This window comes from Coregonus clupeaformis, chromosome 8 (assembly GCF_020615455.1).
Source record: "Coregonus clupeaformis isolate EN_2021a chromosome 8, ASM2061545v1, whole genome shotgun sequence".
Classification (NCBI taxonomy): Eukaryota; Metazoa; Chordata; class Actinopteri; order Salmoniformes; family Salmonidae; genus Coregonus; species Coregonus clupeaformis.
This window is the reverse complement of record NC_059199.1, coordinates 48,530,999-48,544,649: the sequence shown is the minus strand read 5'-3', so window position 1 is coordinate 48,544,649 and position 13,651 is coordinate 48,530,999. Positions and strand designations below refer to the sequence as shown.

At 42.5% G+C, this 13,651-nt stretch overlaps 2 protein-coding genes across 2 annotated transcripts in view; both read right to left on the bottom strand.

Annotated features, from left to right (window-relative positions):
- Positions 1-1,137: 1,137 nt before the first annotated feature.
- On the bottom strand, positions 1,138-4,635 carry LOC121572880 (endothelin-1-like). The gene is made up of 5 exons (XM_041884913.1): positions 4,423-4,635; positions 3,963-4,131; positions 3,715-3,864; positions 3,204-3,326; positions 1,138-2,170 (listed from the first exon to the last, which is right to left on the bottom strand). The coding sequence occupies exons 1-5, from the start codon at positions 4,481-4,483 to the stop codon at positions 2,050-2,052; spliced, it is 624 nt and encodes a 207-aa protein (XP_041740847.1). The 5' UTR covers positions 4,484-4,635; the 3' UTR covers positions 1,138-2,049.
- A 4,829-nt stretch (positions 4,636-9,464) lies between these two features.
- Positions 9,465-13,651, bottom strand: part of LOC121571872 (zinc finger protein 40-like) — a 57,249-nt gene continuing 53,062 nt past the window's right edge. The window contains 1 exon segment of the mRNA XM_041883639.2: positions 9,465-11,352. Within this exon segment, the coding sequence (XP_041739573.2) occupies positions 10,171-11,352 (1,182 nt within the window). The 3' untranslated portion in view covers positions 9,465-10,170.

Genomic DNA, 13,651 nt, shown 5'->3' with positions numbered 1-13,651 from the left:
AGCCTAGCGGTTGGGCCAGTAACTAAAAGGCTGCTGGTTTGAATCCCTGGGCTGGCTAGGTGAAAAGATCTGTAGATATGCCTTTGAGCAAGGCACTTAACCCTAATTGCTCCTGTAGGTCGCTCTGGATAGGAGTGTCTGTAAAATGAAAGCAATGCTTGAATATTCCTAAGAAGGACTTCAACGTACAGGTAATGGTCCTAAAATTGACATATTTTTTGATTGAAATGGAGAGGAAAAGCACCTCTGACTCATTAAAATTATGCAGTAAGCTAAGCAACGTATGTAACTTTTATCCTGGTTTTCACACAAGGGATTCTTGCAGCTGTTTGACAAATTGTGAAGTTTGCATCGGTTTAGCAAGCTGATAAAAGGTTGAGGTTAGCCTTATTTTTCATATCACACTTTGGTAAGCTTCCATACAATCACTTTTTATTTGACACAGTGCTTTCTCTCTCATTATCCCAGGTCTACAACAGTCTCGGTGTGCGTCACAAATGGCACAGTATTCCCTTTATAGTGCACTACTTGGCGCTGGTCAAATGTAGTGCACTATTTAGGGAGTAGGGTACCATTTGGGATGCAGACTGGGGCTCAAAGGACTTATGTTTATTCCTGTTCTTAATGGATCTCATTATTCACTGTTGACTCAATGCTAACATGCATCCCAAATGGCACCCTATACCCTATACAGTGCACTACTTTTGACCAGGCCCATCAAAAGTAGTGCGAATAGGAAACCATTTGGGATGCAACCCTAGTCTTCAGAGGCTGCCTGTGGTTGGTATTACCTGGCTTTTTGTAGCGGTGAAGGGGAGTGCATGTTAAAACAGCTTTGTGAGTACAGATCCCATTCCCAGTGCAGTGGTTTCTCTGCTGCTCCGTAATTCAAATGATAAACAAAGAGGCAAGAGCTCAGACTCGGTGAAAGGTCACTGATCTGAAATGAATCGTTCTAAGGATTACTTATAAATCAGATTTGATCACCTTTTTTATCACTAACCACTTTAATGCATCTCTATAACTACTTGAATTGAACCCACTCATTTGGTGTTTTGAGAATCTGAGCGTGATGTGAGTGTAACAGAAGGAATACCAGGAGAGATTTAATGATTTTAAATAAGTGTGACAATTTATTTCCCTAAGTTTTGCCAAATGTATCTTGGCGACAAAAGCATTTCACAGAAATGACATACAATTATCACATGGATGGGGCCAATATGGCTATAAATAAATTGAATAAATAAAACATAGGGACAGAACAATGTGCATTAATTATTATACAATGTGTATAGAGAAATCTCAGACAGCAATAAATAGAACCAAATATCAGCAGAAAACGCTCAAGTTCTAATGGATAGCCACAAGATCATTTGGAAAGGTCTGTTGTCAAAATAATGAACCTCAGTCAAACTGTGATCACGCCTGAAATCAATCAGTTGTGTCTCTTATACCAGGTCATAGAGTCAATTCAATAAGTCTATGAGATTGTGATCTTCTTTGAATCCAACACTTTCTTGAGAGAGCAGACACAAGAACTTTGGACAGGACACGCTGTAGCAGCAACAGTGCTTCTGATGCTGTTGTGTAGCTGTCCCTCAAATCCAGTGATAATCAGAGGCATGCATAGAGTAAAGTTTCAGCCATTCAAGTTATTAGCTATGATCTGAAGTTCTGTTTGAGGGTTGAGAGTGCATACAGTACACAGGAGGACCATCAAGTGTCCGTCCTTATCTTTAGGATGTGGTGTCAATAAAGTTGACTCAGGTTCATTGGATTTCTCCTGCATGTGTCTCCAACCATCTGCATCTCTCTGAGTCCAGTGGAGACGTTATGACACTGCATCCACCATCACTGCCATTCACCCCCTTTAATGACCCACACCGTGACTGAGCCAAAATGGGGGTCCAGTAGCAGGCTTCCTGTGGAGTATCCAATGCATCTCGAGGGACCAAAGCATATGAGTCCCCAATGGCAGGTGGATAGAGAGAGATGGATGAATCTCTGCCCTCTGTGTGTGAGAGACAGAGTATGTGGACATCTCCCTTCTCATCTCTCTTCTCTTGCCCTGTGTTGTTGTTTCACCATCCATTTCTCCAGCAGCAGGCGAGCTTTGACTGTGGCCCTAAGAGCTGAGGGGCCCACTGCTTTTTGGTCTCTGTGTTTCACCCTGGAGAGAAATAGGAGAGACCCATTAGACACCAATGATCAGACTTAACTCAATTCAATTCAATACAACTGTATTTATCCCCTGACAGACTATAAAGACAGTTGAATTCAGATGAAGTTGATGGTGATTTGCATACTAAAACTACAAGGTTGGCCTGGCCTGTCATACAGATGTAGGATCTTAATTTGATCACCCTGTTGCAGGAGAACTTTCCTGCAATGCAATAAATGTAAACTTGTAGTGTATTTGAGGTTTAAAAAGGCTTCTGAAGTTTGTAATTTCCACTTAGAAATTTCAGACTGTGTTTTCCCTTTACGAAAAATGTATCAACACCGTACAGAAATGTCCATTAATTATAATTCACATACAGTAATTCACATTTCCTGTTGTTGCAGGATTATTTTCCTGCTGTAGCAAACTGGCTCAAATGAAGATCCTACATCTGTATCGCCTGCAGGTTTCTTTTGACACATCAAACAAAGTTGCTCAGCAATTTGCCATATATGTTTCCATTTTATTAATGTGTCAAACAGAGCAGACACTGGCGCCTGACTGAGGGAGGGAGGGGGGGTATGTAGGTTTCCAAACCTGATGCTACATGAGAAGAGCTGTGCCAGGTGAAGGCTCCATTACAGGGATCCCTATGACATTTATGCAAGTGAAAGTGATACATGCCCTGGTAGTCTGAGTGGGGAAATTCCATCACATAAATAAATGATAGAAAGAAAACGATATTTCTTTGTTGTTTCTAAATTTTCATATTCTTACATTTCATATTTCAGTGAGACTCTTTCCCATAATATAATATACTATGCTTGAGGGCCAGCACTCTCTCTCAAATAATGTATTCATATCCCCCTTTGACTACAGCAGCGCGTGCTCCCTGAGCTAATTCACATCACAGCCGCACTGATCCTTTTACAGTTTTAAGCATGGAGCAATTATTTGCGTCTCCCAAGATACATCTATCTTTCGTGAGGTTATAATTACCATGTCCATTTATTTTGGAAATAGACCTGTGGTATTCTCTTACCTTTTAATCCTACTCGTCTTGGCTGTCAGCTTGTGTTTGCACTGACGCCTCTCAGCACAGTCAGCGCCCTCGGCGGGGTGGATCGCCGTGTCTGGCGTTACTGCTGCTGCTGCTGCAGCGTATCTGAAGAAGAGCGAAAGTACACCAGACATGAACATAGTCAGCCGGGTTTCCATTAATCATATAGTTTCGAAACATTTAAGGGGGGAAAATAACAAGACTACGTGTAAACCTGTTCACACAGGTTATGGTGATTTGCTTTGTTGGCAGCTCAAATGAGAATCGAATTGAATAGATTGCCAAGATAAATAGAGAAGGCGTTTTGAAATACCAACCACAGGTGATTTCTTTATCATACGGTGTATAGGCTACAATGTTGCAACATCCACATAGCAGTAGCAGAATGGAACGCGCGTAATTACCCCAAATATTAGGCTAATAACATTATGTAAGACGTTTCTGGCAGGTTTTAACTAAAGTTATTGGGCTAATATTATCTAATATGTTGTACCTCAGGTGATTTTCCAGCTGACAGAAGTTTGTACACGTGCTGTCATCTTCATGGACGCACTTGCAGCGAGGGTCCTGCTTGGAGACGGCGGGATCTTTGATGGCGCGCTTCTTTCTAGAAGCGTTGCCCAGACCGTAGGAAACCACGCGCCTTAAGAAATGAACGAAATGATTAGCCAACTGTAACCAAGCCAGTTACATTACATATATTAATAGAATATAATCAATTATCGGTCGGAAAAGACTTACTCAGGCGTGTTGACCCATATGATGTCCAGGTGACAGAAGTAAACGCACTCCTTGTCCAGGAACGTCGCGCAGGAGCATCGCTTGTTCCTGATGTGGCGCACTGGCACCGGGGTGGCTGTGGTGGCTGTGGTGGCAGCCGCTGTCTCCTCTGCCATAGGAGCGGATGAGACTGTGAGGGAGAAATTATGCTAATTATTACCTAAATTGAATACTATTATATTTAAAAACCTATGACAGAATTTCTAACATAAGATGCTATTGCATAGGCTGTTGTTATTTATCGACTACGATTGCGCAGTTATTGTGTTGGATTCATTATGCTGCTTCAGGATTAAACAGTGTAAAATATAGTTATTGTTACCTAGCCTATGGTGACCATTCATGTTAAGAAAGTGAATCAAATAATACTGAAAACACAAAATATTCCAAAGTTGCTAAAACTCGTTTTCCAAGAACTTACCTGCATGTAAAATTCCAGAGTACATCATTGACAACATGGAGAAAATTATTCTAAAATCCATATTTTGATATTTCTTTAGTATAGATAAAATAATCTTGTTCACAAAATGGAATATTCCCTTTTTAATGAAAAAGCTCAAAAAAGCCAGCAAAAAGCGACACGGTGCCAACTGCGTACGTTCGTATACAAGATAAGTTCACAAAGGAGTGCAAAAGTATTCCACTTGCACCGTTCTGTCAGTGGCTCCACATGTGCACCTTCTGCCGTTTATATACTACGCACTCACCACCTCCCCCCTCTCCCCCTGCAGTGGCGTGTAAACAGTTTTGTCCTTTGACTTATTCGTAGACAATGCTGTTTGTTAATAATCACCGACAAGCAACGTGCAGCCCAAGATAAGAACTGTGGATGGAGACGCCGGGTGGCGGGCGGCGACGCGAGCCAAGTTTTGACCAGGGATGTTCTGAAGACGTAAATGCACACATTTTACAGTAGATGGAGACAAAGTATCAATAGATGAGCTTTACAATCGCATTCGCATCAATCCTCTAAAACGTTTTAATTTCCCTAAAATGTATAGTCAGGTCCATAATTATTGGCACCCTTGATAAAGATGAGCAAAAAAGACTGTATACAATAAATAATACAAATACTGACCTGTATTGTATGTAAAAAAAAAATATATAATATACAATTGCTCAGAGAAAAATATTTTGTTTAACAACTAATACTTTTTTAAAAATCACATAATTCTAGGGATCAATTATTAGTGCCCCTGTTTTCAAAACTCTAGCACTCTCCCCTTGCGAGGATAACTACACAGGCTTTTAAAAAATGCTTGGAGAAAAAACACAGGTTTTGAATTGGGGTTCATGTCCGGAGACTGAAATGGACATTGCAAAATGTTGATTTTGTGGTAAATGTACCTTTTTTTGTGTGTGTGTGTGTGGATTTTGATTAGTGCTTCGGGTTATTGTCTTGCTGGAAGATCCACAATTGTCAGCCTCATGGCAGAGTCAACCTGGTTTTTGGCTAAAATGGTAAAGTAACAAGTGCCCCAGGACCAATGGAAGCAAAATAGCCCCATAACATCAAAGATCCACCACCATATTTTACCTTAGGTATGAGGTAGGCCTACTTTTCTGCATAAGCTTCTGTTTTTCAACGCCAAACCCACCACTGCTGTGCGTAACCAAAATAGCTATATTTTAATGTCATCTGACCATGGCACCGGTTCCAATCCAAGTGCCAATGCCATTTATCAAACTCCAGGCGGTGCAATGGTCAGATTACATGAAAATAGATATCCTCGGCCACGCACACCTGTGGTGAGTTTGACGTTGAAAATCAGACTTCCAGTGAGACAATAACCCCAAGTAAAATGCCTTTCAAAATCCACAAAGAAATGGTTAATTGACCACAAAATCAACATTTTGCAATGACCATCTCAGTCTCCGGACTTGAACCCCATTGAAACCCTGTGGTTTGAATTGAAAAGGGCAGTCCATAAGAGCAGATGAAGGATATCAAGGATCTGGAAAGATTCTGTATGGAGGAATGGTGTAAGATCCCTCACAACGTGTTCTCCAATCTCATACAACATTTTAGAAAAAGTCTCGGTGTCATTATCCTCGCAAGGGGAGGATGCTAGAGTAGGCTATTGAAAACAGGGGTGCCAATCATTTTGACATATCATTATGAGATTCGTTTTAAAATAATATAATATCCCCCCCCACACTTCATAAATTCACATTAAGACCACAAGATGTCACCAAATTATTTTCCCAACACTTGCCCTGGCTGCAACTGCTCTTGCTCAACAAAAATGTCCTCTGTGTCATCACACCTTTTGGAGATATTTCAACAAAACGATTTTGAGGTAAATTGATAAAATGTTTGTAGATATATTCCAATTAACTTAGATCTATAATTGTTTTTTAAATACACAAGTAGGAAAGCCTTAAGATAAATAATCCTCTTGTTTAGAGAGTAAAATCTAGATACTTTTTGAGTGTGTTGGGGGCAACATCACTTAATTGCAGTTGTAAATGTTTCCACTAGTGACTGATAGCTTTACAGTTAATGTTACTTTATAGCCTTTTAGCTATTTTACACAGCATTTTGTGTCATATAGCTAGATAGCTACGTTTTTAAGAGAGCTTTTCAATTGGCATTTCTCACCCTGTTTTCAGTCACAGGTGGGGACTGGATTAGGTGTGAGCAGTTCAGGAGGTGGACTCATGAGTTTACTGGGGAGAGCTTTATTTGTGACCTATGTACAAATTAGAATCGTGCAATAGCAAAAGCCACATCAATGTTACACTAAATTAATTAGTTAAGTTATTGTTATTAAATATTATATTTTAATGTTATTAGTTATATTCCATTCCAATTTTATATTCCAATAAATATTTTCTTTAATGAATTAAAAACAACTATTGAAAACCTTTTGCTCCTGAATGTCATTTTAAAGACTGCTGGGATTTTAAATCTTGCATTATTCAAATAATATTTAGTGCAATTGTACATAATTGATCGTATAGAAAATGAACAACAAGGAAAGAACAAAAAAAAATAATGTGCATGTGAGTTAAAAAGAGGGACTTTACATCAAATCTCCTCATAGTGCAGATATTAATGTGCAACACCACCCCCCCATATTTTATTTAAATAATTAAAATAAGACAACTAGACTTCACTTTTAAGTATTACTTACTAAAAAATCTCTAAATCTCCATACTCCTGAGTGGCGCAGTGGTCTAAGGCACTGCATCACAGTGCTAGCTGTGCCACTAGAGATCCTGGTTTGAGTCCAGGCTCTGTCGCAGCTGGCCACGACCGGGAGACCCATGGATGTGTAAATTGGGTCTAGGCTACCCCGGTCCATCAGGGATTTCTGTGTAGACCTATTTAACCTATACTAATATTTCAAACTAAAGTAGCTTGACTTCTGCATGTAGACCCCAAACTGCAAGGGGAATGTTATAGAAATAATGAGCCAACTTGACCCAATGTATTTGAAATACAGGATTACACATGCATGACACATAACATAATGTCACAAAAAGTTACCTCTGAAACATGGTTTGGCCAAAATGGTACGAAGTGCATTTTCCCTCTGCCAATCTGAAGATGGTGTGAAAAGGTAGAGAGAGGCCCTATCACAGCTGGGGCGTGCTCTGCCATCACTTTATCCTGGCTATACTGCCATTGTGGAAAACAGTGTTAATGGAAAGTGTTCTTGACACCCCTGTACACTTTATCCTGGTTTCATTCATCTTTGTCCTGTCTGATTGTAGGCCTACTTTACATACATTTATAAAGGTTAGCAATAGGATATTTGCAGTATGCCAACCTGTTTGTGCATGCTCATTTGAGTGTGGCAATTAAGGCAGTTAAAATGGCAATCTATTAGCAACAGTTAGCCAAAATAAAAATAGATACATTAAAGAAGTTATCAAAGAATGCAATTAATCTCAAGTGCTTGTTTGTAACCTTAGGCAAAGGCGGGTCCCAAAGTTGATGTTTAATGATGACATCACCACCGATTATCTATGCCATTTAATAATATATGCCATTTAGATGACGCTTTTATGCAAATCAACTTAGTCATGCGTGCATACATTTTTTACGTATGGGTGGTCCTGGGAATCGAACCCACTAGAGAGCCATGCTCTACCAACTGAGCTCCATTTGATCCCAATTTGAACAGCCCTATGGAAGGCTTTTGTGCCACATTTTACTGTTGTAACCTATTTGATGGGGGGTCGAGCTACACATGTACTAATGATGGAAAGTGACGGGGGTACAAAGCGGTGCAATGTGGAAAAACCTCAAGTAAAACATCCTGAGTCACACAGTTCTGAAAGGCCTAATCAAGGGCTTGGTGTTAGACAGTTTCCATTGGCCAAGGAAAAGCTTGTGCTAATGGTTGCAGGACAGGAGAGCCTGTCTGGCCCCTTTCCAGTCAGGACATCAGCCTGTGATGGAGGGAGCAGAACCTCATTTTCCTATTCATAAGAGCCCTATAAAGCAGCTTCTTTCAGCCTTATTATAGCCGCCATCTCAAAGGGCTTTGGAGTGGACCTAGCATAACAGACCGTGAAGCTGTTTTGGTGTTGCACAAACAAGGCAGGCTCTGAAAGGAAAAAGGCTAGGGATATTTTTGAGTTTTTGTAGCCCCCTCTAAACCTCTCTCTCTCTGCGTCTCTGATTTGGTGGGTATTCTAGCTTGGCAACATCTCCCCCACCCGCTCCACTACACTACACCCACGGCTCTAGCAGTGAGGGCTATTGCCCTCTAGGCGTCTCTGTTGCCTCATCCCAGGATCCAGGATCCTCATCAGGCCCCAAAAATGACTAATTAACTGAATAACAGAGGCAGACTCTCTCTCTCAAACCCTGACAGGCAGATAAGTCACCATCTGCATCCCAAACGGCACCCTATTCTCTATATTGGGCCCATGAGGCTCTGGTCAAAAGTAGTGCACTATGTAGGGAATAGGGTGCCATTTGGGACGCATCCACAGTTTTACTGGAGTAATGAGGAGTCTTACTGTAAAACCTCTTGAGATTAGCAATAAGTCCTCTTCCTCACTGATGTTCCCTCTCTCTCTGGTCTGGTGTGATAGAGGTCTGATTGCATCTGTTTGGTCAGTGCCCTCCGAGAGCTGCTCGTTCCTGATGAAAATGGTTATTTCCCACGGAATATGAAAGCCACTATTAGGCTGATTTGGAAATGATGTACAGCATTGGGTACCGTGGCGTTAAAGAGGCTAATGTTGAACTGTTAAATGAGTCTGTTACCGTATGATTGCGTGTTGAATTACATCTGGATGGATGTAGACATTTTGTTTTTAATCCGTGAAAATATGTTGCATGCGAGATAAAGTGTTCTCGTAGTGTTTGTACATAAAATCAAGATAAATGCTTTTGTCAAATGTGGTCCAGAACTCTTCTCCATCTTCTAAACAGTATGACATTTTATTAATTGTGAAAACGTGGTTAAGTGCATCTGAGACAAAAAACATGAATACCACTTGTACATTTGTAAACAAAGTTTTACTGATACAGTTGATAATAATATTGATACCGCAATGTAAAGCTACCATATTACACATACCTATGGACGTATGAATCATCATGGGCACTACATGGAATATAATAAATAGTTGAACACAACATCTGTACACAGAAACAATGCCCCATATCCATAGAAATGTACATATACCAATACAACACATTTCTTTCTCCATAAATTTACGATTGACATAAAACTTTCCAAAATAAAACTGGTATTCTCCATTTTCTTCTATTTTTACTTCCATGTCATCGAAATAAACACAAGCAACTGCTGAATTTTTAAGGTATTATTTACAGGTTACTAAAACAAGTAACTCCAAAAAGGCACAATTGTCTATACAACATGTACAAAAAAAGAAATTGTCTGGAGCTGACAAAAAAAGTAAAAAGAAAAAAATGATTGGTCATCATCATCATAATAATCAATAATCATCATTTATGATTGCACATACAATATGAATGTCAGAAACTGTGCTTTGAAAGGCGATTTGCAGAGAAACAAACCCGCCCTGAAGTGTTTTCAGTCTTAGAAAGTGACAAGCATTACAAAAAGAGAACAAAGAAAGAGCTTTTCGATAGGTAGCCTGGTAACCCAGATTGAACACTGCGATCACCATTGTAGCTCAACATTCGGTTTGATTTGACCAGGCTATTCAATTTGGGGTTTCAGGTGGCGATGATCAGTCTATCCTCGTCATCGCTGGACGCTGAGTCATCGATGTAGTCTTCCGTCACCTGCTGCCGTGACAGCATCGGCTGCCTCTGAGGCGTGACAGGCTCATTGGCTCCCCCTGCCCCCTCAACACCCCCCTCAGGAGCTGGAGCCGGGGAGGGCTGTGGTAGAGATGTTGTAACCCTCTCTTCCTTCTCTGGAGTCTGCGTGTGATCAGAGCCTCCGGAGCTCCCGTGCCCAGAGCTGCTGGGTCTGCTGCCCGATGATGATGTAACTTCCTGGGTGGGACTTCCTCTCAGGGTGGAGGTGGGAGGGGATGATGCAACAGATGGACAGCTGACCGAGGGTCCTAGTTCAGACTGAAAGGAGGGCCGAGTGGTCCCTGGGGCCTCAGGGCTGCCCTGCCTCTCAGAGGGTCCGGGGAGGGGACTGAGGGCGGAGAGGGGGCTGAGGGAGGGGATGAGGGCGGGCAGGGCGATGTTGAGGATCTGCAGGCCGGGGATAGGTGTGTGGTAGGTGTGGTGATGGTGGGGGCCCGTGCTGCTCTGGGAGCTGGGGCTGGCAGTCAGGACCTGCAGACCCAGGGTGGCGTTAAGCGTCAGGCCATGCTGGGACAGCAGCTGAGTGGAGGTCAGGCCTCCTGAGCTGGTCAGTCCCATTACGTTGAGGGTCTCCAGACCCATGGACTGCAGTGTCTGGTGGGAGCAGGGCATGATCCTGCTGATGGGCTCCTGAACCACCATGGGCTGGTTGGTGGGGGACAAGCCAGAGCCCTCAGGCTGGGGGGAGATAGAGGAGTTGGGGAATGGGAGGGGGCTGGTATTCCGGTGGATGACACTCACTGCGGGGATGGTGAGCTGGACAGTGGCGGCCTGGATTGGCACGAAGGTGGAGTAGGCTGGCAGGCCAGCGGGCACCAGTTGGATGACCCCCACGGGGACCATGCTGTAGGGGGAGCGGGTGGGCTGCTGGGAGTGCAGTGGCAGGTGGCTGAAGAGGTGGGTGTGTGTCCCTTGTGTGGCCCCTGATCCTTGGGTTGGGCCTTGGGAGGGAAAGTGCAAGGGGCTGTAGGAAGAGGTCTGGGGGGTGAAAGAGGCGGTCTGAGTGCTGACGTCTGTGCCGACAGGGACACCTGGCTCACTCATTGGCAGGGTGGGTGGAGCCGAAGAGCCATCCTGGGAAAGAGCAAACATTTATAAAAATGAGTAATTATGACCTTTACATACTCTACAGTCGTGGTCAAAAGTTTTGAGAATGACACAAATACTAATTATCACAAAGTCTGCTGCCTCAGTGTTGATGATGGCAATTTGCATATACTCCAGAATGTCATGAAGAGTGATCAGATGAATTGTAATTAATTAATTATTTGCAAATTCCCTCTTTGCCATGAAAATGAACTTAATCCCCAAAAAACATTTCCACTGCATTTCAGCCCTGCCACAAAAGGACCAGCTGCCATCATGTCAGTGATTCTCTCCTTAACACAGGTGAGAGTGTTGATGAGGACAAGGCTGGAGATCACTCTGTCATGCTGATTGAGTTAGAATAACAGACTGGAAGCTTTTAAAGGAGGGTGGTGCTTGAAATCATTGTTCTTCCTCTGTTAACGATGGTTACATGCAAGGAAAGGCATGTCGTCATCATTGCTTTGCACAAAAAGGGCTTCACAGGCAAGGATATTGCTGCTAGTAAGATTGCACCTAAATCAACCATTTATCGGATCATCAAGAACTTCAAGGAGAGAGGTTCAATTGTTGTGAAGAAGGCGTCAGGGCGCCCAAGCAAGTCCAGCAAGTGCCAGGACCGTCTTCTAAAGTTGATTCAGCTGCGGGATCGGGGCACCACCAGTGCAGCGATTGCTCAGGAATGGCAGCAGGCAGGTGTGAGTGCATCTGCACGCACAGTGAGGTGAAGACTTTTGGAGGATGGCCTGGTGTCAAGAAGGGCAGCAAAGAAGCCACTTCTCTCCAGGAAAAACATCAGGGACAGACTGATATTCTGCAAAAGGTACAGGGATTGGACTGCTGAGGACTGGGGTAAAGTCATTTTCTCTGATGAATCCCCTTTCCGAATGTTTGGGGCATCCGGAAAACACCTTGTCCGGAGAAGACAAGGTGAGCGCTACCATCAGTCCTGTGTCATGCCAACAGTAAAGCATCCTGAGACCATTCATGTGTGGGGTTGCTTCTCAGCCAAGGGAGTGGGCTCACTCACAATTTTGCCTAAGAATGCAGCCATGAATAAAGAATGGTACCAACACATCCTCCGAGAGCAACTTCTCCCAACCATCCAAGAACAGTTTGGAGACGACCAATGCCTTTTCCAGCATGATGGAGCACCTTGCCATAAGACAAAAGTGATAACTAAGTGGCTCGGGGAACAAAACATCGACATTTTGGGTCCATGGCCAGGAAACTCCCCAGACCTTAATCCCATTGAGAACTTGTGGTCGATCCTCAAGAGGCGGGTGGACAAACAAAAACCCACAAATTCTGACAAACTCCAAGCATTGATTATGCAAGAATGGTCAGGATGTGGCCCAGAAGTTAATTGACAGCATGCCAGGGCGGATTGCAGAGGTCTTGAAAAAGAAGGGTCAACACTGCAAATATTGACTCTTTACATAAAATGAATGTAATTGTCAATAAAAGCCTTTGACACTTATGGAATGCTTGTAATTATACTTCAGTATACCATAGTAACATCTGACAAAAATATCTCATAACACTAAAGCAGCGAACTTTGTGAAGACCAATACTTGTGTCATTCTAAAAACTTTTGACCACGACTGTACATGTCTTATCACTGGAAACAGGACAAACACTGGACATACTCCCCATACAGTGGGGAAAAAAAGTATTTAGTCAGCCACCAATTGTGCAAGTTCTCCCACTTAAAAAGATGAGAGAGGCCTGTAATTTTCATCATAGGTACACGTCAACTATGACAGACAAATTGAGATTATTCTTTCCAGAAAATCACATTGTAGGATATTTAATGAATTTATCTGCAAATTATGGTGGAAAATAAAGTATTTGGTCAATAACAAAAGTTTCTCAATACTTTGTTATATACCCTTTGTTGGCAATGACACAGGTCAAACGTTTTCTGTAAGTCTTCACAAGGTTTTCACAACTGTTGCTGGTATTTTGGCCCATTCCTCCATGCAGATCTCCTCTAGAGCAGTGATGTTTTGGGGCTGTCGCTGGACAACACGGACTTTCAACTCCCTCTTTTTAAGTGGGAGAACTTGCACAATTGGTGGCTGACTAAATACTTTTTTTCCCCACTGTATCTTTTCACAGGAAAAACATGAGAAGATAATCTGTTACTAGAAAACAAGCCATCTAACAAGGTGCTCATCAGAAATGCATTCACCTTTTCAAGCATTCAGAGCAACTTTGCTGAAGTGTCTCGCATGAGGGATTCACAGCAAACGGTTTGTGTATGAAAGTGCAGAGAGACAGGGAC